The sequence below is a fragment of the Anthonomus grandis genome, chromosome 1 (genome assembly GCF_022605725.1).
Source record: "Anthonomus grandis grandis chromosome 1, icAntGran1.3, whole genome shotgun sequence".
NCBI classification, from domain to species: Eukaryota; Metazoa; Arthropoda; class Insecta; order Coleoptera; family Curculionidae; genus Anthonomus; species Anthonomus grandis.
The window spans coordinates 16,368,596-16,394,398 of NC_065546.1; the positions used below are offsets into that span (position 1 = coordinate 16,368,596).

Genomic DNA, 25,803 nt, shown 5'->3' on the forward strand with positions numbered 1-25,803 from the left:
TTAATATACTCAGTGCTATGATTTATTTGAAGTAAGCATTTTATTAACAAGAATTTTTTAATTATCTATCTTAGGAATTAACGAATATCTTGTTTGATGAAGAAACAACTAACCCGCACCAGTTATACTAAATACCAACCGAAATCGAATCTCACCATGACTCCATATCAACTAAAATAACTCCCAGTCAAAATGTCAGATCGAGAAAGTCAAAAATATGCTTTAGCGGGCAACCGAGGCCCGATTATCTTGAGAAATCTTGCCGAGTAATTTTGTACAGTCGAAAAAAAAAAGGTTTTTAAAAGCGTTTTAAAAGGTTGTAATTATCTTTTTTAAAATATATGCCATACATGTACCGTTGAGATGACAAATAATTATTACCGATGGAAAAGTAAATTACAAAATTAATGAGCACACAACTAATAGAACTATTAAAAAATGATATATGGTTGTACTGCCAAAACATGGAAAAACTAAATTAGGTACCCAGAATAGATCGTTACTATTAGACAAATTCTGAGAAACTAAAATGCTAAAAAACAGACAACATCAATTAATAGCTTAATGATAGTATTATTGACAAATTTCAAAAAAAAACACCTTATCAATAATGATTAGTACATAAGTATCATAGGTCACGTATATTTCAGGGTCATATTTTTTTTTAAAATATTGTTGGTGATTAATTATCATTTAAACTGTTTGTTCAGGAATCTCTAGTTAAATACTCAAGTCTTAACAGTTACTTTAGTATTTTTGTAATAACGAATAGACAGAAAGAAAGAAAACAATAAATCAGGCTTTCTTAAGATCGGAATATCATCGTGCGGAATCTTTTGCACGTTTGCCTAGAGTAAGAAAATTACAATCTTCGTAATAACATACCTAGCAAATTCTTCGCCTTTCTTAGATGGTAGTCTGGCAGTCACGAATTGAACAAACGCACTATATAGCACTGGCGTGGTATATTATAACAACCAGTTCCTTTGTCTTATGGCTTACACGGTAAAGTTTTGAGGTGTTATATTTTTAAATTAACTATGAACATTTTAAGTTATTACTGGGCATTTGCATTAGGTCACTTATTTTGACATTTTTTTCGTATTATAGCCTAAGGACATATTAAGTATATACTAAATAATTAGATCACCCAAATAAGGCAAGTGAGTACTGATAAAAAATAATAATAATGTATGTTGATACATACATCCATAAAGCTTTTTAGCTCCCAATTTCTTACCAATACAAAAATGTGAAATCCGACTCCGCATTATTTTATGTAACGGTTTATTTTTTTTTTATTATGTCATATTAAAGTATACTAGATTTAAATACAGAATATGTTTAAGGGTTAAATTAACTTTATATGTAAAAACGATCCTCCTATGAAAAGTACACGAAATGACTATTAGATTATGATACACCTTATAAAAATTTAATTGTTTTAATAATTCGTGCAATTATGTTACTTATTATATTTTTACATAAATGTTAATAAGATTGATTACCAAAAAGATCCTTGATTGAAGTATCTAAACATTTTCTCATTAACCAATAGTATTAATTTTCCTTCCATATAAAAACTGATCTTCTTTACTCAAAAAGCTCAACAACTTTACAACGTTTTTTCTAATTTTAACCTTTTTAAGGTTATTTACTACTTTTTCAATAAATTGAAAAAGAAAATTGTGAAAAGCTTTACAATTTCGAAATATTTAGGAAAATCATGTCTCATAATTTTCTTCACTAAAAAAATCTGTGATAGTTTCATTAAAAAAACAATAATTGTTTAAAAAAAGTAAAAAAAATAATACTATCAAGAATTTACAAAAATTTCAATATTATAAAATGTATGTAACAAGGTTATTAAAAAACAAATTCTTTGTACATACACCTTGTAATTGCCCATTATTGTTATTATTATTTTTATTAAAAAATATTTCTCCCAGTCATCCAATATGTTGATGATCTCAGCTTCATCAACTAACTTATTAACCTTATTATAATCTTAAGATTATAATAAGGTATCAATGATAATCTTAAGATTAATACTACCTGAATTAGTCTTTGGATTCTTGCAAGAGCAATTCTGTAAATTCTGTTTCTGCTAATTCTCCAAATTTAAGAATAAGTTTCATAAAATTAAAGAATATATATTAGAAGGTTATTATCAGCTCAAATTAAATCAATACTCTTTTTATATTCTCTAATATTATTTTTGTCTTATTATGATTTGGTCTATTGGTCTGTTCTTTTATCAGAGAATAAAGTTAGCCTTTAGAGACTGCAGAACAGCTCCTTAGGATATTGTTATGATCTACGTAAATTGGACTCATATTTCTAAATTCTATATGTTTACTATGGATGGCTAAAACTTTTCTTTATAAGATAATTAAAAATGAATGCCCATTTAGTTAATATACAGTGACAGCCTAAAGTTCCGCAAAAATTCGATAAAAATTAGAGGCATGATTTTTTGAGAAAACGCTCGGACCCGTCGATTTTTAGTTGCGCATTATTTCACATAAATTTTTGTGTACAGGGTGGAACAAAAAAAATATGACGTCATCGGTAATTTTTTTAAATGGAATGCGATATTTTTTATTGCTTTTATGAAATATAGGCGAAATTCCAAACAAGTTTCGTATAACACACCTTATCTCAAAACTCAACTGTTTCAGAAATTTTTACATTTAATCAACAAGAAAGCAAGTAAGTACGTCTATTTACAAATTAAGATAAAACGGAGGATAACATGTTATAAACTGTGAAAACTCTTATTAATGTATCAAGTGTTCAAACTGATCCTCATTTACTTCTTGGCAGAAAGCAAGACGGTTTACAAACTCATGTAAAGCACTCTCAATTATTTCGGGTGATATACGTCTAATTTCATATCTAATTCTATTTTTCAAATCGTCTACGTTGTTTGGCGTCTCAATATAAACTTTACTTTTCAGGTACCCCCATAGAAAATAGTCGCAGGGATTTAAGTCTGGTGACCTGGCCGGCCACTCTAATCAGAAAATGAAGTTTTTATCTTAATAAGTGTAGGATTCGTAGCTTCGATCGTTATTACTGTAGCTTTACTGATATTTAACTTGGTAGTGTTGATATACTCATCCGTCACTTATTTTAGGTCCCAAAAGCCGCGTGGAGTCATGCCAACAACATTAAAAGGTGGAGCGTACCTTGCTGATTTTACCATTGCCTGGAGGTCTGAGGGTACAAGTGCTTTAGATACTTTCTTCCGTTTTTCTACTAAAGCAAAATCGCAGGGCATGAAACTATGGCCACTTACAAGAAATGTCTGTTCAATAGTGTGGAAAACACCATTGGCCATCAAAAAGATCAATGTAAACAATAAAATTATATTCTTGTTTTGGCCCCCGCAATTATCACACCATATTACCAAATGCTCTTTAAGGGTCAATCCACGGTTAACAATGTATAAAAGACATGATGCAATTTCGTTGGCTCCACAAGAAGCTACTGCCTCGTGCCACATACACATGTAGGCCTCATTTGTATCCCTAATATGAATTCCTAAGTTGTAGCAGGACAGCTGCGAAAGGTAGAACATGTCGTTATGTGTCAATGATGGAACAAACATGACCTGCTGTAGATCCATGGATAAACAACACTTTGTGCTTTCGGGATCTTGACACTCAATCGTATCTTGCTTTAATATCTCTCTTGCCCTTTCGATGATGGATTTTCAGCTGATCTTTTGCAGATTGACTTGACGTAACGTTTAATTTGACACTCTAGTTTGTCACATGTGCTATACGTATCAACTCGTGGTCTGTGAAAATTTAGGTTGGGAAAATCCTTGATGAAAACAGATCTATAAAATTTGTATGTGACTGGCGAATCTAGGTGTAATTGCGTCAAAGCTTTAAACAGTCTGTGGATATTTAGGTCAGGACTAAGGTATTCTTTTTCGGATTTGGCCCTTGAATAATGACCAACTTCCCTGGTATCATGTTTACATGATTTTTTACCAGAAGACGATCAGCTTCAGAAAATTTTGGAGCAGCATGTCTGGTACGTTTATCATTATAACACGTCTCACCCATTTCCTTTTTTTCAATGAGGACTCGTACGTTTTTATCTTTAACACCGAATGTATTCTGAAATGTTTTCTTACACACCCGTTCACTTGGCCATTAGGAAGGGAGTAATATATTGTTGCTTGACGTCTGCTCATCCTCCTACGAACCATGTCGCCTTCTTTGAACATCACAAACACTTATAAGCCCCATTAGAAAAGTGCTTTGTGTTTTCATATTTTGTGCATGGTCTTCTTTCGTGGATAACACCCTTGCAGCTGAACTTACATTTGCATGTAATCTACAAAAAAATAAACAAAGTTATAACCGGAAAAGGAAACAGTAGCTATTTTCGCGGAGATCATCCCGAACCGGTTCTGAACACTAAGGCCTACCCTGCAAATACATTCACAAACCAACGTCAACACACATACCATTTTCTTAGTGTAATTCCTGCCTTAGCGTTAAGAACCGGTTCGAAATAATCTCCGCGAAAATAGCTAATAAGTTTGTATTCCATACCTGCTGTTCTGGATAGTTTTTTTCAGGTACTATCTTCTTTTTATAAGTTTTATATGACTTTCCACTTCTCCGTTTTTAAACGACTCTGATCACTTCTAAATGAACCTTTACTTAAACTTTTTCTTTGGGTTTCTTCTAAACTATCTAAACTAGAATGTATTTCAAATCAAGAAATTATCACACACAACGTACACGTGCAAATGTCTAGACATAACTAAGGTAATAAATATTTGGGACTTAGGACCTTTCTAAGGAAAATGCTTGCGCATATAAAACTATCGACATTTACGACGGACTCTTATAAAGGTAAAAATGTAATTTTGGCACTTAGAACCTTTCATAGGACATAATGCATGGCATATAGAACATTTCTATGTAAAAACACTGAATTTCTGATAAAAGGCACTTAGTTCCTTTCTAATTTCCACTCTTCAATTTAAATCCAATATATTTATAAGGATGATAGTAATTTGAAAATCCTTCCTATAGAAAATAAATTTTTAGTTATTATGAAATAGTCGAAATAATTTTATGGTAGCCCTGAAATTTAAAAATAAAATCAAAACAGAATCATGATTTCTATTAGAGAAATATTTGATAAGATCAATATCAGAATGGCGGAAAATTTGAATCTAAGTTATAGTTCTAGAAGGTTATTACATTTTATGGGTACTTACCTCAATATCTTTAAGCCTATGTACGACATAATCCTCCATTTCAAGAAACAATTAAGTTATTCTAATGATTTTTCAAAAAATCTTCGAAAGCCGGTAATATTGCGCTAAACGATAAATAAGTGAAAGACATAATTATGATAAAACGTAGCCCAAGAACTTGGATACTCCTATATTCTGCCTTTGAAAGTCAAATTAATTTAAGTAAAAATCTTTGGTTTTTGGTTTGTTCTTCCCTGAAGAAGCAAAAATAAAAAAATAAAAAAGATAGAAACGCGTGTTGGCAGATAATATCTTTGTTTCTTTTGCTTACCATCTTACGGTGTATCCCGACGCAATGTCTCAGAAAATTACTACTCAACAAAGCTAGATTCGTTTGAGTACAAAAAATGACATTTAGATTAGAATAGAAAAATATGGCCGCAGCTATATTCAACAGAGTTGGTATTTCTATTTGGTTTGTAATATTTCCATGTAATATTTTCCTGGTTGTTAAAGTGGGTTAGGGTTAATTATACGTTGGAGAATTATACCTATATAATCGTATGTTCTAGTGTTTAGCATAGTGTGAAAAATTTAATTTTTATTAATTAATACATTCTCTTATTTATGTAGTATTTAATGCTTGCTTTTGATTTTCAGTTTTATGCTTTTCTCAATGTTATCATCACTTTTGTTTTTTAATTAATTATCGATTTGCTTAACTCAAGCATACCAATATGTATGTCGTTCAAGATTCACTATTTGCATAGGTTTTTGACGCTAGCACTTAATAATTTGTGGGCTACTTATGACCCTTTATGTGCCTGTTCGCCTGTCACAAATTATTTTTTTTTGCATATTAATTACAATCTAAAAAATAAAATTAAAGAACGTTCTAAATATCCGGTGGTATAACACAAATAAAAGTTCTCTATGATGAAATATATGGTGCTTTGAAATTCTAAATACTACTTGGTTAATTTACCTTAAATATAAGACAGAATTACGTGCTTGCCGCTCTTAAATTTTAATAGTCCAAACCGGAATAACAAACGAGAATGCAACATTATAAGCGGCCGCACGTGACAAGGACGGAAATACTTATTTGTAGTGGTCAAAAGTCGGATTAAACAAAGAAAGACGGTGTGCATTCAGAATCTTACACAGAAGACTACAACAGGCAAGCAAATGTGTACCTTTATAGCTGAAGACATTTTTTTTTTCGCTTTAGGGTAAAATTATTTAGAATTTTATTTTTTTTAAATTGTTTTAGTTACTTTTATACATTCTAAACCAATCTTTTCTAAAAAAAAGTTGAATCTTTTTTAAAATATTAAATTACAGATATCCTAAAAAAAAGACTGAAGCAGGTGTCTTCCTTGAAATCTCTCCCAACCAATGTTTCCCACATGATCAAATCAAATTTGAACCTCTTACACCCTCAGATATTCTCACAGAAGCCACTTAACATAAGGCGTATAAGAACTAAAATCAAATTAATAAACAGACCTATTTCATCCTTAATTAAAAATGTAAAAATTTCTTGTTTTACCTGACCAGAAAGCAGCTTGCCTACATTCCACAGAATACCATCTCGAAACGTCAAAAAGAGAAATATGAAAATCTACCGCACGACCCTTTTTTGTTTATTACAAAAGGTGGTGCCAACCCCCTATAGGGTACCTTAAAATTTCTGATTTATAAATTTGGTTTTTTTGTGTGGTGAAAAAATTCTGAATTAATTCAATTGTTTTTATCGAGAGATCGCATTTGATTTTATTTATTTACAATTGCTTTTCGATTACTGCAGTATTAATAAAATGAGCCTAATTTACTGCCATAAAAAAATCGATAAAACAGCATATAAAAGACATAAAAACTAAAAATAATGATCTCCTAATAACTAAACAACCTGCCTACATAAATCAAGCCTTGAATGAACTATTATTGCAATCGCGAGTGGGTGGTTGCATTTACAAGCAAATTGCAGGACTTTTTTTTTTGTTTCTTGAGTTTACATCAATGGCGCAAGAGATGTTGAATAGGTTAGTTTTGGTGTTGGGAAAGAACGCATACGAAGTACGGAAATAGCACAATAATTTGTGTATCAGTACAAGTTTAATATATTGACATATTTAAAAGTATATTTCTTCGAATTCTTTAAATCCTGAAAAAGTAAATGCAAAAATATTAAGGAAATCTATATAAATTTATATTCAGGCAAATAAAAAAATTTTTGAAATAGTGCAGTCACCCAATAGTCAGTTCTATAGTTTAATATTTCCATCAACTGACAAGGTTATTGAGTTTACTATGTCTGCACAATAGAATTGTAATCAATTCATGTCGTAATTATTAAACTAGTTCTACTCTTCCACAAATAAGGACTAAAGGAAACTATAGGAAAATTAAAGATTATTATTAAAAATCATGAATCAATCACATTTGTGTATCATTATCCAGTACCGGATCGTGCTTTGTTTAATAAGGATCTTTATATGTGACTGAAAGCAATTAGATTAATATATTTGAAAATATATATGTGTAACAACAATTAGAGATTTTTGTATATCCAGGAATTACATTGTTCTTAGCCATTTCAAGTAATTTTTTATATGAATCTTATGAAGATAAGTTTCAACATATGTGATAAATATCAGGTCTTAGCGAAAGTTTCTTAACCTACACATGTAGTTTAATAGTTAATTTTCTGTTGCAAAATGAATACCTTTAAAATTTCTTTCAAAAATCTTCCAGCCATCAGGGGGCAACTTATAACAAAGAAATCCTCTTACGAGTATAATATCATTGATAAGCCAAGATGTTATGAAACCTCTAGTTAAAACATCTAAAATAAAGGCTTCATGAGAGTGCTAAATTGAATTTAGAAGTAATGTCGTATAAAGGTCGTATAAAATATATAATTTCTTAGTCCGCAGATAACAGAATGGTTAAAAGTTATTTTTTTTACTATTGAAGGAAGCAAGAGATAACCAGTCTCAAGTGTTTAACAAATAATAAATGGATAATAACATTCGATTTTTACAGTTAGTACAATAAAGACAAAAAGAATATTATAATAGGTAGCGTTCTACCATTGTTTTATGGAAAAATATCATATTTAAATAAAAAAGGTTAAATATGATCAGGAAGGAATGACAAGAGAAGACATTTAAATAAGAACTTACTAAAATGAAAATCCAACAAGAAAACCTTAACAATTTAAATACTTTAGGAAATTTTATCTGTATCCAACAATCGACAGTTTTAAATCTCATTTACGACTCAAGAGATTAATATATTTATTTAAAAAATATATTGGAATTATATCAGAAATTAAATTTTTGAAGCACGTAAATCATTTACTCTTCAAAAATGTTAGTAAAAATTGCTATTCTAAGGAAAAAGTAGGTCTAAAAGCCACCATGGTATTTATTAAAGTTATACATACAAAATATATAGTTGAAGTGAAGTACTTAAATAAATATTACTTTTTCATGAAATTAAAGTGGAATTATTACTTAATAATTTATAACAATAGGGGTATATTCATCAATCATCATCATATCATCAAGAAATTAAATATTGATGGTAATTTACTTTTCAGTTATGCTTAAAAGGTCTAAGATAAGACCTTAACAACAGTTGATTATGGTATCCACTTAAGTTATGCATAAAAAATCACAATATAAGCACTTAAAATTTACCAACTCCTGTAAAATAAATTCTTAAAAGAGGCTCATTCTTTTTAAATTATAAATATAATATATTATTATAATAGTATTTATAATAAATACAATTAAAGTGCCATTATGACTTAAAAATTTAAGAAAATAGAAGTATATTAAACACATGTATAATAAATTGAATATTGGCTTTAGTAGCCATTTATGTTATGCAAAATAATATCATAGGAAGGACCAATATATTATAATGGCATACGAAGGAATACTAATACATTATAAATTATAACATATTTTTCTACATAATATTACGTAACTCATTAGACCTCTTTAAAAAAAATTCGTCAACGCACGGCATATAGCATCCCACCAAAATGGCACTTCGGTTGTTCAACACATCATCTTTTAAAAGTCGAATAATAGCCGGGTTCTTGAGCTTTATTGTTTACCACCGTATCTTGAAAGGAACAAATTACTTTGTTCGCTCTTGGTACCTGGTGATCATAGACACCCGCTGCGGCAGATATATGAAGAAAAAAGGTAGAATATATAAGATGTGTTTTGGGGAATCAGCTTTAGGGGCAGTGGCGGCCTAGGCACAAGAGTTTATATTGACAGATCAGAGGCAATGCAGATTTTTTTACGTAGGCTACTTAAAACTAAAAGTATTTATAATTTATTTAACTGTTTTAACGTTCTCAACAAACTTATACGTAGATACCACTCACGTAAATATAAGAAATACTGTTTTTTTATGGTGCGTAGGTAAAATTTTAATAACATTATACTATTGCAAATCAAGGTAAAACCTACTACTTCTTCTGTGATCTAGTCGATACATTATCTTTATTCCACCTACTTGCATATGCTTAATTATTATTTGTTTCAATATGAATTATGTAATTTTTAATTTATAAACTTTTAAACTGAGATTGGCTTGCTATATGAACTAAAAACAAATAAGAAAAGAGGTAAATAATTGCGAAGCCTTTCTCATTAAAATCTTCATTAAATGAAACCAACCATATTATATTAGATACATTTTACCTGCTGTAAGATGACTATGGAAAAAATTAAAAACCCATGTTAAAGACGTCAATCAAAATATATATTCGGCACCTCCCACAGGTTTTCTAATAGGTTCCTATAAAAGGTTTTACGGCGTGCCGTTTAGAGAAACAATAATAAATCTTTGGAACCTTAAATTACACTTTTTTAAATGTCGAAAGCGTTCTCTGTTTTATATTTAAACACACACGATATGGCCGCTCTTAACTATTTTTTAGGTATTTAAAAACACGTTTCGGTAATTGCTTTACCTTAATAAGGTGATGCTGAAGACTGCCGCCTATGTGTGAATACATCAGTTATTATTAGTACGTTTAAGGATAAGAAGTTTAACTAAACAGATTATTGAATAACGAATAAATCTTTTTGATATTAAACTTAAAACATTTCCATCAGATACAGTTGCCAAAACCTAGATCTAAAATTCTTCACCACATTACCAATATACAAGTCATTATTCAGTATTAAATCTCTGTATTTGTAATATTTCCTTTTATGCTTAGTTTTGTGGGTTTTCCAAAATCATGGTAAAGCAAAATTTTTTTTGCATTATCTCTGAAAGTAAATACATTATTTAATTTCTTTATTTTTACCTTAATTATCTTTATATATATTTATATTTTAAAGTATGCTCTGACTGTCAGTTGGTACTGGTTGCATAATGGCTAAAACTACTCTACCAAGCTTTTTTATAAATGTATTATTTGAAATAAGTAAATCTGATTGCCACTCATTATTTCCTTATCACCAAGGTGTGAATGCCTCTACAATATAGATAACATACTTTCTTCAACATTTAAAGTCTCTAGATAATAAATAGTAATGATACTTATAAAAGTATGTACATACCTTTAAATATTGAAGCACGAGTTATAAAACCTTTACGAGAAAAGACCGTTTTGTACTTTGGTACAGTTAGAATCATAACATCGTCGTTGAAATCTTGAAGAGTAGAAGTAATAAAGACACAGACCTACTACATCAGATCTGCACAAATGTACATGCAATTGAATTGACATCCTTCAGTCTATATCCCTCTACATAAAAAAAGCTAAAGATGTGGCAATTACAGAACCATCTTATGGCAGGAACGTTCTCGTGCAAATCATATAGGAACGATTAAAGACCGTTCGACTAATTCCACTATGGAGCATATTGAGTGAGATGTGAATCCCGAAATATTTCAAATATATCAGTTAAATTCTGTACGACAAGAATAGAGAATTGACGGGGTTTTAGCATTGGAAAAAGGTGTCAACAAAACCACACTTTGTCCCCAATTCTTTTTAACATTTACGGAGAATGGATTATTAGAAAGGCTCTAAAAAACTGGGATAACGGAGTAATGGGAGAAAAAAAGGATCAAACTTTCGAAATGCGCACGACATAATAATTATGTCACAAAACGAACAGGAAATGTTTAAATTACCTCAACGACTAGAAGTACCTAGTTTGAAATTAGGCCTACGCCTAAACCTGACCAAATTCTGTCTGTTACTTGTGGATAGACCTCGGACAATCCTAATGTTACTTCGACTCATCCACAATATAGAAACTGACTATGACACTGTCATTTATTTGGGCACGAGAATAACCTGGAAGAAGATAGGAATATTAAAAGAAGATTTAGGTTTAGTCTAATTAAGATTTGGACCACAATATCTGGACAGCGTCCAAGATGAGACTTCTCAAAGCGCTGATATTCTCCACCCTAACCTACGGGTCAGAATCTTGGACGTTAAGCGCAGCATGCTGCAAGAGAATAGAAGCAGTTAAAATAATAGGTTACTGCAGTATGTTGAGAATCCCTTGGCCACCTCATAAAATAAAAATATCTCTATACGGAGAGAACTGAATATTCAGGATTATAAAAGGTTCCTCCCAAGTTAATACAAGGTATGCATTCTGACTCTTAAATCTTAAGCATTAAATACTCATTATTTATTTTCAATTAAAGGTTTTCTTTTTTAGAGTAAAAAATTAAGTAGAAGGTTATATTCAGACGCTAATAAATGTATATATTCGAGCTCTTCATTAATTTAGTCTTGCATCATTTATATTAATCATATTAAAGGGAAAATAAAGTTTTATGGTTCAGCAATGGTCCGCATAAGCCACTGCTCCAATATTTTCAATAGAATTGATGATATCGCTTGTCTAAAGAATAGGTTATAGTAAAGTAAGAAACCTAATATAGATACCTGTGAAGCCACGGATTTAATTGAAATTACGTGACATAAGCTATGACGAATCTCGACCTAAAATCTATCCAATAAGTACGAATCTAAAAGCTGCATTAAATTATTTTGTGAAACCTTAAATTTATTTTAGGTCAGAGCAAATCAAGCAAACGTCCAAATGCTTTAGAAAAGTTGAAAATTACAAGGATAGACACAAGACCTTTATCAGTTGTAGAAATAATTTCATTTATTACTAAGTCAGTATGTTACAATCAAGCAATACTGTATACCTTTCTAAATCCGTATTATAAATTAGGGAGTATTCTTTTTGTCATAATATAAGTAGTAATGTGCTCATAAAAAATTATTTTATTCGAATAAAAAATAAAAATAACTCATAAAATCATTATAGGATTGAGGATTAGATTTCGCAAGGGGTTTCTCGAAGATGCAACAGTTCATGATGTGCATAATGTATACATCAATCGTAAGAATAAACGATTTTAACATTTTTGATTCTGAACTATAACCATTTATTTTTATACTAAGTGTTTTTTACACTTACACAACGAATGTGGTCAAAGAAATAGAAAAGTCACTAGTACCATCAAGATGAACTTGAATAAAATTGAATTTCTTATCGCATTTATTAGTTATGTTTTGTATAAGTTCATTTAGAAATTAATTTATTTTATTTGGTTTACAGAACTCTTAAGGAAGCGACTTATTGGTATTAGACCGAACACTAAGTAAGCCAAAAGATGTTCATGTTTTTAAAGTGTTATTTTAATCAAAAATATTTTTGAAGAAGTGTCTTTTGGTAGTTTTTATTAGATTTATTATATAGTTCCACAAGCACTTCTTCCACATATTATATATTTCAAATAGTAATTTATATTCAGCGCTGATAATCTAGTTTTTATTATATCGTGATCTCTTATAAGCAGACAGAGCGTTAAAACAACTCCGTTGAAAATATTTAATATTATTAATCATTCATTTATCTTTGGGTTTAATTAGTCTGGAAACTTGTAAAGTCATAGCGGTGAATATAGAATTCTTAAAATTTTTATGTAAATTTATTTCACTTTAGACTGGTTAAAATTTTGCCCCCCTTGCTCTTGCGCATACATAGTACATAGTTTTCGCTCTTAAGATAACTAATTTTCCTCTGTAATACTCTAATAACCTTATTTGGATATTGATTTGGATGGATTGGAAATATATTTTGGATTATTTGCACTTCTTTGTTAGCAATCTCTTGCACTAAATCAAAAGTATCACCTTATTTTGATAAGTAGGGCACTTTTACACCGCACAGTTTATCTCGTACTAATTTAAATTAGTTCGTATTCTTGAAATGATATGTATATCTACATATTATAATATTGACTTTACAAAAAAAGAGTGTAATATTTGTTCTCTATGCTTTCAACTTTCTTATCTGTCAACTAGTCCTAATACAAATAATCTAGATCAGACTACCTCGATGGCCATTTATTACTAGTATTTGTACCAATCTTAGGATAAAAAACTGGACCCATTCTGCTGAAACCATTAGTGATATTTATTCTAATAATTTTATGGATTTCTAATACTACTTTTATCAAATAATTTATGCAATGATAATATAGAAAAATTTTATATCTTATAAGTTTACATGATTAATATTTAAAATAAAAAATTATCTGTGTATTTTCACTGAGGGCGTTAACATACGTTACAAACATATATTGATATCTTCAAACCTTATCTTAATGCAAACATATCAAGATGATCATGGCGTTATACAAACAATAAGGAGATAATCATAGTAAACAAAATCATATTAAAGTTTTTTTTGTAATTGTTTAAGTATCCTCTATGATTTTCTTCGATATAGGTACAGCCGGAAAGTATTTTAGTCTTAAATTGTCTAAAGTTTCTTAGAGAAAGTCGGGTTTTAAATCAAATTAAATTGATTTTACTAATACGGCATTAACTGATAAACAGATTGCTTTATATGAATCAAATATTGACATCGTAAAAATGTCGGCAATTTTCGAAAGCCACAAATTTCTTTTAGCAAACGAGGTCATCTAGATAGGATGCTGAAATTAGAACCGAATATTTTTTCTACAAAACTAATATTGATTCAAACGAACCCACAAAGTTTGCATTTTTGGGGATTAAGTTTAGGAGATAGGGATTTATAAAGTCAGAACAGCAGTAGCTTTGTGCGTACGACCTCATTTCATACCCAGACAAGTATATTTCGCAATTTTTTTATGTACACATATTTATGTACATTTACTTTGTTGATAGGTAATATTAATATATATATTTTTTTTTATATTTGATTAAATTTTTATCTATTTCCTGCATTAGATTTTAGGTGGTTATACATTAGGAATTGCATTCTTCAAAAGAAGCAGCTCTTTAATCGCCTCCATAGCGGGTTTACTAATGAGCGAAATAACAATACTTATTGAAGTTTTGATTTCTTTGAAGTCTTTGATTTCATTCTTTCAAACATTATATTGTAGAGTGATCAATTTATCTGATGACCTTTTTTAATTTAAGTAATTGTTTCACATAAACTTGAACATCAAGTGTCAAAAATAGGTTTTCTATTTTAAAAATGAAAGTTGACTTTGAAATAACCTTTAATAATAATTCTAAGATGTTTTCGGTTTTTTAATGTAATTTATTTTAGAAACAAGGTTAGACCTGATTATAAAAAATGAGTTTTAAATACAACCAATAAGTTTTATAAGCTAGACGAGCCTATATAAGAATAGAGATTCTCTCATGATTCAACTGCCTCTAAATCTTAACGGTTTCTTACTTCTTACTTAGTACTTCTATGATCCAAACTGTCTAAGTATACAGAGAAATTTGCTGGTTAATCCATTGACTTGATTGTTAAAAGTTTAAAAAAAGATAACTTTTTATTATTATGACCACGTACGGTCCGATGACTGTACTCATATTTTCGACGCCCCTTATTAATGAACTTCTTGGTCAGATTGACTTTTTTTATATTAATCACCTGAGTCGTAATTAAGATAATTCTTAAGCCTGGCTTTCTTAAAATATGTTAAAAAAACTTCAACCCGTTCTTTTTCTAAAAGAAATTTGAACTCATTAGTTAGATATATTTTTTTTTTATGGTAAACACAAGCACAAGAGGACAGTCCTATGTCACTCTTGGAGTGGTGATTGCGCGAAGATATTTGTGGGCATTTATCTTGAATCGCTGTAGGTTGTATGCCTCGGAAAATATGTGAGGTGGAAGCTCGCTCCACAAAGAAGATGTTCTCCAGATGAATGAGTCCCGATACAGTGACGTCCTTGGGGTGGGCAGGTGGACTCGATGTTGATGAGCCGCAACTGCTAGACGCGTCCTTCTTGCCGGAACAGCCCTGGGTGGAATCAGGCCTGCCAGCACTTACCGTGATAATACCGGTAGAATAAACAGAGATCAGCCACCTTCCTCCTGTGCTCCAGACTATCCAGACTCTTTGTCAGTTCTGGTTTGTCGATAAGACGAATAGCTCTCTTCTGTATAGAATCCAGCAGGTTTAAACTATGCTTGGGTGCAGAGCTCCAGACATGCGAGCAATACTCGAGGGAAGGGCGTATTTGAGCCTTATAAAGAGTCAGCAGCTGTTCTGGTTTATACAGTTTTTTCGTTTTGAAAAGCACCCCGAGTTTTTTGGAAGCCGCCCTGGCGACCTCGGCAACGTGGTCCTGCCAGGACACACTGTTGGTGACCTCGACTCCTAGAAGATGTAAAGATGATTTCATTGGCAATGTTTTCCCTGTTATAACCAGCTCTAGGCCACCAAGGTTAGTCTTCTTCGTAAATACTGCAGCCTGCATTTTTTTAGCGTTAAAATTGACCAAATTGTTATCGCCCCACTCCAAGATTGCTCTAATATCGTTGTTGGTTGAAGCTACTTGTTGCTGCCTAAGATTCTGAGAACTTGCGGCTGTCGTTGGTTTGGCGGACTTAAATGTGGAAATAAGTGTGCTATCGTCCGCAAAGCTGTAGATTGGATTGACAGTGGTTCCTAGCAAATCGTTGATATATACCAAGAAAAGGGTGGGGGATAGAAGGCATCCTTGAGGGACTCCAGCGTTAATGTTAAATTTGTCGGAAAGGTATCTATCGACGGCTACTTGGATTGTTCGTTGTTTAAGAAAACTTTTGATCCAATTCAATAATGAGTTTTGTATGCCGATTGAGGAGAGCTTGGTTAGTAGTCCCTCATGCCACACTCTGTCAAATTCCTTGGAAATGTCAAGAGCGACTGAGAGGGACTCGCCGTACTTTTCCATGGCCTCCGTCCACAAGTGTGTGACGTAGGCCAGAAGATCGCCGGTGGATCTAAGCTTTCGGAAGCCGTAATGATGATCGCTGATTAGTCCAGATGATTCCAGATAGCTTAACAGTTGTTAGTTGACTGCTTTCTCCATATTCTTCGATATTACTGGAACTAGTGCAATCGGGCGGTAATTGGAGGGCATCGTCTTCTTAACCTTTTTGGGTACAGCTTGAACTCGAGCAGTTTTCCAGCTTATTGGAAATTGGCCCTGCTTATACGTTAAATATTACTTATTAGTTAAATATTACATTACTCTATTCTATGGTTCAATTCATACCACTTATAGCATTCCAACAGTATTTTATTATTTTACAATTTGTTTTACAAATGGCATGAAATTTTTTTTTTGAGATACCAGCATGCCATAAATTTAATTAAACAGCTTTTAAATAAACCAAATTCATAAACGTTAATGCCAACTTGGTCTATTTTTTGATTAGAGAGTTTTATCGCAGGTTATTTGAAACGCATTTGCTAAGTGAACAAATACAGTAAGAAATAGTGTCTTATGATCTACCATATTATATGCTTTTTCCAAAGTATGTATACTTTAGCGAAGTACTATATCTTCATTAAATCTCTATTTATAATAAACATTCAGAACTTCGTCTAATTTTTCTGTGGGATTGGATTGAATTGCAATAATATCCTCATTTCTGATCACAGAAACATCATCCGGCACGAGTTTAAATTTGGTTTTGTTTGTACTAATAGCTTTAAGACCGGTTAACTAAAATCTCTGGATCTATTTCAGTAATCGTACATAGATATTTGTAAGTTTTTTTGCCTCTCAAAAAGAAAATTTTGTCAAAATATATTGGCTAACTTCATATATATCAAGCTTTTCTGAACGTAATGGCTGTTCTGAACTTTTATTGATTTCCTGTCGAAGCTCCAACAAGTTCATATCATCTTCGCTGTTAGAAATATTATCCAAGACTGTTGTAGGGAAACTATATCCAGGTGTAATGTTATCTTCCTGAGCTTTTACTGAAGCCGTACATATACTACAGCCAAGTGCAACAGCTAACCGTTTCTTCTTCCTTTTTGGTTGATTCGGATCGCCAAATCGCTGCTCCTTTAACATTGTAGTAAGGACGCTTTCTACGTCAGCAGTAGGATCTATGGCAACGGTATCCCGGGGTAATTTTTTAAAAACTTGTTCTCGGTCTAGAGGGTAAATACCAGAAGCACTAAATAAACTTATTAAATTACGTTTGATCGCTGATTTTATTAAAGTATCAGACTTCTGTCGTGCAAGTCTTGCATCCATGTAGTTCAATGTCTTATTTAGAAGTTTAGCAAATGTGTCCTTAGGAACCGTTGAGAATTTTAAGTTTTGCAACTTCCATTCTAAAAGTATAGCTCTCCAGGATTCTTTTAATGGCCTGAAAAATCCGACGTCAAGTGGTTGACAAAGATGAGTCGAATTTGGAACCAAACAGATGAAATCAATTTCATTTTCTGCACACAACTTCGTAACTTCGGGATCCATATGGGAAGATAGGTTATCGCCAATTAAAGCCTTACGCCCATCTAAACGTTTTGCATGGGGAAGAAAACTGCTTAAAAGCCAATCACAAAATGTTGCCCCATCTAACCATCCAATTGGTGTTCGGTTAAATCTAGTCCCTAGACTGCAACATGGCTTGTCACAACACGGGAGTCCTTTTGGGCCACCCTCTTTCCAGGAGTCATATAAATGTAGACTTTTAAAAATCACGTATGAAGGTAATAGAGTCCCATCAGCGGACCCACATATCATAACGGTAGTGCAACTTTTTGAGTGGTTCATAACCTTCTCAGGGTATTTTACGCCACGCCTATAAACACCACGTTTTTTCCCTGGATCATCGGAAAGATTCGATTCGTCATAATTAAATATATTTGCACTGGGAAGATCTTTTATTACCACTTCTAGTTTATCATAATATATTTAAAGTTTCTTTGGACACCGCAGCCCTTGCCCTTTTTATGTCAGTAGCTAATCTTTGCCTGTAAGAGTCTTTGTGCCTGTTTAGAAGACTATATGTCCAATCAACACCAGGAATATTGTTTTTAAATTGATTAACAACATCACCCTTTTGGTCTAATTAATACTTGGCCAGCATCCTTAGTCTGCACATTTTGAAGCCGCCTTAGGTATTGCTATTTCATCGTGTTTGGTAAAAATAGTGGGACGACCTGGTTTACTAATATGTTTTCCCTTGTACTTATTATAGAGAGTTCCAAAAGGAATATTAAATTGCTTTGAAGCTTCTCGTATTGAGCATATACCATCCACCACTACTTTCAATGCATGCTCCAGCTTTTCAGGGGTATAATTTATATAATGTCTGCTCCCCAGCACCCTTTTATGCTCGCGAGGCATTTCTGAAAAGAAAAAAAAAATAATTTAATAATTTCTGGAAAGATAATTATAATATATGTTAATGGGGCAACTGAGATCAAGCGATCAATGTTACCCCATAGTCCGATCAAAGTTACCCCGTGGAACAAACATGGTTCTATAAATAACCCTTAACTTAAATTTCACTAAAATCTTTTTGAAATCTACTAAGTAATACACATTAAAGTTAATACAAGAAAGAACATAATGGTAATATATGTACTTACCTTTATAGCCTTGAAGTTTGCTGACTTACAAAAACAGCGCAAACCACGTGTAGACTTTATGATAATATTTTTTAACATCGATGCACAATTACGGCGGTCTGCGACTCTAAACTAACTGGCTTAACTAATGAACCAAGCAGATGTCCAGTTGTCATAGCAGATGTCCAGATGTCATGTTATCATATTCGTACTGTGGGAAATGGTGGGGGTATAACGGCGCAACTATTTTAGGAAGTTTTGATCAAAGTGTGACCCGTATTTAAAGTATCCCCATGTTACGGTACTTACTTTTATCCGCAAATTATCTACTCTAGATTTTGCAGCAGTCGAATAGTGTATGGCGTTTCCCAATAACTTTAACTATTTCACTGAAGACACTGGTTTCATGGAAAAGGGTGGATATCATCAGTGACCAATTAATAAAATTTAATAAGTTGTAGCTCAGTTCCAGGCGTAAATTCTTTTAATAATGAGGTTTTGTACTACACAGTTCTCTGATATATCAAGTTCATTAAGGTTTACTAAGAACCATTTACTTGATATAACTCTCCAAATAAAAAAAATGCTTTGGAAAACTTGATGTTATCTTTTTCCACTGCAGGTAGATTTTCCTAGATAAAAAATTACCAGTTATCTTTAAAAATATAATTTACGTAAATTGTGGTACCAAATCTGTCTCTACCATACCCGAAAAGCTTATCTTCTCAAATATAGCAAAGTCAATCCACATCAAACGCCTTTACCAAATCAACAAATACACAAAAAATTTTGTGTTCTACTTCACTTCATACTTTCTCTCTATTTAAATTTATTTTATTTTCTTGTTTCAAATTCAAATAATCTAATTATCCAATCTCTTTTTAATTACTTTTTCAAATATTGGATATTCGCATAAATATAGGATTAAAGCTTACTTCTGGATTTGCTTTTAAGCAATGATCACATCCATATTTAAAATATTAAGATTGTTTTAAAAAGAAAAATTAAAATTCACGGAAATTTAGTCATAAATTAATAATGAAATCTAAACCTAAATTAGCATGAGCATAACATATTATGCGTTAATTACTTTCATTAACTCATATGAAATGTGTTTTAACCTTTCCTAGTATTATCTACTCTTGCAAATCTGTTCAGCTTAATTTGATTATTAACTGAGGAGCAGACTTGCAAAATACGGTTTGTCCAGAATTGTAAATTTTTAGGAAACATCAAAAACTGGTGCTACGAATCGATCTTACTTACCGAGTTAGGACTTTTACCAAAAAATTATGAAAATTTAGGATAAGTAAATACTCATTTAGAAAAACTTCTTGGACAAAATTACCACCAAAAAATGAAGAACCATTTTCTTTAAGCAGTATTTTTATTTTTTAATAAACTCAAATGAAATTAACATCTTCCGTATCGTTACAGTCACAGTCCTCACTTTCTTCAACATTGGTTTCAACCTCACACCGGCCTTCTAAAATTGGAACTAACCATTCCAATTCTGGATCTTGATTTCATTTTTCTCCAGATAATGATGCCAATAATTTTTTTAAACTATTTACTTTTTTTCCCTTTATTTTATGACCCAAACCTAATTCCTGTAATTCTATTTGATCGAATCTTGCTCGTGGTTTTAGAAGTGATTGAAACTTTTTTGTCTCATCTGAATTGTGATATAGTAACTCAGTTTTCAGCAAAATATTATGGGTGGAGCTTTTTTTCTTTAACAAAAGTCTTCGACAAGAATGAATGCCAGTCACTTTTTTCAGATGCAGCAAAAGTTTTTTTTATGTCAAGTAAATGCCAGTCAGTTCCAAGTTTTTGTACACCACCCACTTTGGTAGATATCCCAAAATTGGTCTGGAGTTTTTATAATACTATGAGACCTTAAGCTTTTTTCAATGCGTCCAAAGATACGATCGGCGGGGAGAGTGACCTCTAATTAGAAATATAATTTCTATGTCCCTAATCTGCTCACATGAAAACGTTTGAAGCCAAAACATTAAAGCATGCACAACATGATTAATTTTATTTTGTCCTTCACACTCATCTGCAAAAAAACGGATTTTCGTCGCATTGTCTGGAAATGTAAGTTTTTTCAAAAAATCGATAAGAGCGGAAGATATCTCAGTCGCCCCTCTACCTGCTTGGTGCTCCATCCACGTATAGAATACTAGGTGTTTAGAAGTTTGGTAATGCAAATAAAGTATATTGACAGCTGTTGGGCGTAAAATGCCTCCTGAATAGGGACCTTGGGTAATACCTGAACTTGTTGCAGATCAAAGTAATATGAAATGGTATTGGGATCTTCAACTTTCATTAATTTATGAAATTGTGATGCACGGATTTATGCACTTTTAGTTCAGTAGATAACTTTTGTTTTTATGAACCAATTTTGGTTTGTGTTCTAACGCAGTAGCTACAGACATCAGTAGCGGGACTACCGAATCCTATATTAAAGTATTTACTAACCACCCGGCTAAAATATTTGTAATTTACTTTCAGATTGTTTGGTGCTTTTTTGTTATATAATTGCCAAAGTATAGAAATGTTGTATTCTGATGATACATAAATCCATCGAGACTTTTTTCTTCTATAGTGGCTTTCCTTTCCTTGAACTGACTAATAAAAGATCTTACAGCATTCAGTTTATCCACAAACTTAAAAGTGCGTCTATCCCCTCCCCTTTTTTTTGTTAAAACTGTTTCCCCACTTTGCACTTTCCTGCAAATGGTATTCACCCTCCTCTGACCAACACTATAAACAGCCATTATAAACTTCTGACAAACCTGCAATTTTTGTTGCTTAACGAAAACCTAAAAAAAATTTGGTGAAACATTCAAACTAAAAAAATATTTAATTTTAATAGGTAAAAAAAATTTAAATCCATATTTTTTTTAAATAAAAATACATGTATATAACAGCTTGGGGATTTGAGCACTTAGTTTAACTCACGCAATATTTTACTGCAAAAGAGTGAGGTTTTCCATTAGCCTTGCGACACCTTTTTCGTTTTGGTATATCTAAAGTAATGTAACTGGCCAAAAATTCCATCTTAAATGGTTTTATTGGATTTTCTATAAAAAACTTCCCGAAGTTTAATTACATCTTGTCGATTCACTTGCTGACATTTTAAATTTAAATTATTTTTATGGTTGCAAGCTATATCAAATTGCTCTAAATTGGGATCATAGTTTGAATACCTTAAAATAGTATAAAGTCGTAACAAAAAGAAATAAATATTAAAAAATAAATTCATACCTCACTTGTTTGTTTCTTTCCCTAGTTATTAAATTAATTTGTCGCTTTCGGCTACCCCGGTCACTAACACCAAGAATGTGCTCACCATCTACAGACTCCATTGTGATTTAAACTTCACGAAAAAGTAATGAAACAAACACAAAATACTTGTACATAAATAAAACCATACCGACAGAAATTAGGTTATCAAACAAACATGTTTACATCTGGACCAAACGCGATATGTTTTTCTTGTGAACAAAATACTTTTTGTTTGTCTAAAGGTGATGGACTAAATGCTTTTTGCATGTCTAGGGGATTTTCGCAATATATTTTAAATGGTACAAAATTCGATTTGAACGTCCAAAATGATGTGAAATGATAGAAATTCGGTTAAATAATGTTGCGCCACCTTTAGTTTAAAATGTGAAAATTTGGACAAACTGCGTTTTGCAACTCTGCTCCTCAACTGTTTCAATTTATTGCTTGCTAGTTTTTGCTAGAGAAGAATGTTTTTTAAGGTTCTTTTTAGATCAGAGTAATGAAAAATCCTTATAAATCATATTTTCTTGCGATATCTCTGGCTTAAATCATCTATGATAGATTACGTTTAAAGTAATTCGTTGGCAATAATTTAATAACAGACCATCCCATATCCGCACACCGGCGCCATAATCAACATTTAAATTTGTAATTTTCACACTCCAAATCAACATTTATATTATTTTCATTATTTATACTACTCTAAAACCACTAAAATCTACGTGTAGGCATTCGACGCCCACCGATTTTATTGCAACACACGTCGTACTCGTGTATAAATCTGGCAACCAGTAAAAGAGTTAAAAAAATCAAAAACAAATGAAAGGCGACCCGACTGGTCACTTAATTGCTTGTTGTGGACGTCACTTAATGCTTACTTGACCAACTTAATGAGGTAGTTTTTGGTCAGATTTTCATGTAGAGTTTTTGGGACACTGGTATTATTAATTGTTTTAAATTATAATCTGTCATTTTTTGATAAGGAAGACTTAAAATATAACCAATCATAAACAGAGTTTTACTTTTTAAAAGTTATTAATGCTGTTTTATCTTAATTCGCAGCTTCGGATTACTGTATTTAAGCATTTAATCAAGATTTTTTTAAATTGTAAAATATCATTTTTGTGCATCATGTTTAATATAAGTAGCATAAGTTATGCGAAATCGACCTAAATATATTATAAAAATTTATTTTTTTGGCCTAAAATGAAAATTTTAGGCCCAACACATGGATACGATAATTGTGATAACTGTTTTCATACTTACAACCTCTAAAAATGTTTGTTTTTTCAATTATCGAATTGAATAATAAAAAGCCTCAAATTATTTTATTTAATGTTATTTATTTATCTTCATATTTGTATATAATTTTAAGACCTAAAATCACGTAACTGATCCTAACTGATTTTTTTTCCTTATACTTATAATTTTGAATCAAATTTCGATATTGTAGAACAATAAAATTCTACAGCCAATAGTTAAACAAAAAATACACAAAAAAATATAATTAATGGTATCCAATTTTTTAAAGATATCAAGACCTTATGTGTATGTGTATTGAATCGTGCAAAAAAAAAATTAATATTAAAGACTAACTAAAAAAAAATCTTGGCATCAGCATCAACTACCCTACACCCAGTCCACATCTTAACCTTTAACCTCGTACCACTGAACTTCTTTGTACCATGTTGCCGCTTACTACTCATACCCACCCGGTATTCCTCTCACCTGTATCGGCGTACCTCTCTCTCGCTCAGGTAACCCAAAAGGTAACCGTTTATGTTTTGTTTTCAGAGCCAACTTGGAACTCCAGTTCGTACCGTACCACCGACGCGTTTACTTGGTCTCGACGCGAATCATGTAAACGTAGCTTTACCGACTCTTGGCGCCGTATACTATGCCAGATCTGGATCTTGTTGACTATTGGTTACGGTGTCCAGTAAATAGTGACATCACAGGACAAAAAAGAACATCGTTATGTAGCAACTGTCGAAAAGACGTTAAAACAATCCCATTTAGTCTTAAGCAAAAATGTGATATAGATATAAGGACGCTGTATAAGTGGTTGTATGTGTTATTAGTGTTGTTTTTATTGTTAAGGGGGTGTGAGGGTAAAAGGAAACATAGTTATGGAGGAAACGGGGGTTACTTGATGGGCAATCATATTGCGAATCATAGCTTTAATAGTTTAAGGACTAGACAGCACTCGGTTGTAGGGAAAAAGGAGGATTTTATTGCAAAAGGAAAAAGTAAGTTAAATTAATTAAAGTCAAACAATGCATTTATGTCGTAATATACATAAAAGTTATGCTCTTATGTTATAAAATTTAGTAAATTGTACCTTAGTTTATTGCTGGCCTTACGTATTCTGTATGAGAATCTATTCGTCTATGAGAATTTGATCATTTTTAATCTTTTAATAGCTGTGCTGGCATAAAGAGATTTTAAGAACATGTATTGTTAACTAGATTATGGTGTATATCTTTATTCCTTGAAAGCATTCTAAATGCCCGAACATATATAAAACTATTTTTTTATTAGTTTTTTTTTGAATAGTTGTTTGGCTCTACTAAAAGCTAATTAAAATTGATGAAGCATACTTACATAATATATTTTAATGATGAAACATCTATTACCATTTTTGTAATGTTCATAAAATCAAGGACAAAAACTGCCAAATTAATAAGTTAACCATTACAACCTTTAATAATTATTCGTTAATAATATTGATGAGGTAAGACTTGTCTAAACCGATATTTAAAATAAGAAGTAGTACCTGATGATTTCTGGCTATATTTGTTTTAATATTGGTATTTACAAAGTTTACATTTTTATCATAGTACAGGATTAACATTGTTGTATATTATGATTACTATATACTATTTCTTTATTTGCTAGATATAGTTCAAGTTCCTTGCATGTAAATTCCTAAAATATTAGAAATTATAAATTAGTTACTGGGCAGAAACTATCGCCAAATCCTTAAACGGCAACAGCCTAAAAAATCAGAAGTCTCGTATACATAATAGATTTGACTCATGATTTTAATTATCTAAAAAATATCAAATATTACTTTAAAATGTCCATAAAACATAAGGCATTAGAAACATTAAGACGTTAAATATTCATAAGATCATTAGTAATGTATGTACAATAAATGAGAAAAATTATACTGACTATTTTAAAAAATTTAAATAAAATTTATATCTTTCACGAGATGAATTTAGATGAATTGTATTAAAAATAATAATTAAATTAATAATTTATTATTGTAAAGTCTAGGAAAGCGTCATTGTTATTAAGTATTTTGAAAATATTATTAATTTATTTTTTACATGTAGGTCTACATACATTAATTAAAATCAATGTTCTTGAAAGTGGAC

General features: G+C 31.4%; 2 protein-coding genes across 4 annotated transcripts in view; both read left to right on the forward strand.

Moving 5' to 3' along the window:
• LOC126745112 (neurogenic locus notch homolog protein 1) overlaps nt 1–25,803 on the forward strand; it is a 610,297-nt gene that overhangs the window by 390,201 nt on the left and 194,293 nt on the right. The gene's annotated exons all lie outside the window — the stretch shown is intronic.
• LOC126744981 (epidermal growth factor receptor) overlaps nt 1–25,803 on the forward strand; it is a 262,700-nt gene that overhangs the window by 209,211 nt on the left and 27,686 nt on the right. Inside the window, exon 2 of one of the 2 annotated variants that reach the window (XM_050452607.1) lies at nt 24,215–24,669. The exons of the other annotated variant lie outside the window; for it this stretch is intronic. Within the exon in view, the coding sequence (XP_050308564.1) occupies nt 24,318–24,669 (352 nt within the window). The 5' untranslated portion in view covers nt 24,215–24,317. The remainder of the gene's footprint in view (nt 1–24,214; nt 24,670–25,803) is intronic. 2 annotated transcript variants of the gene reach the window in all.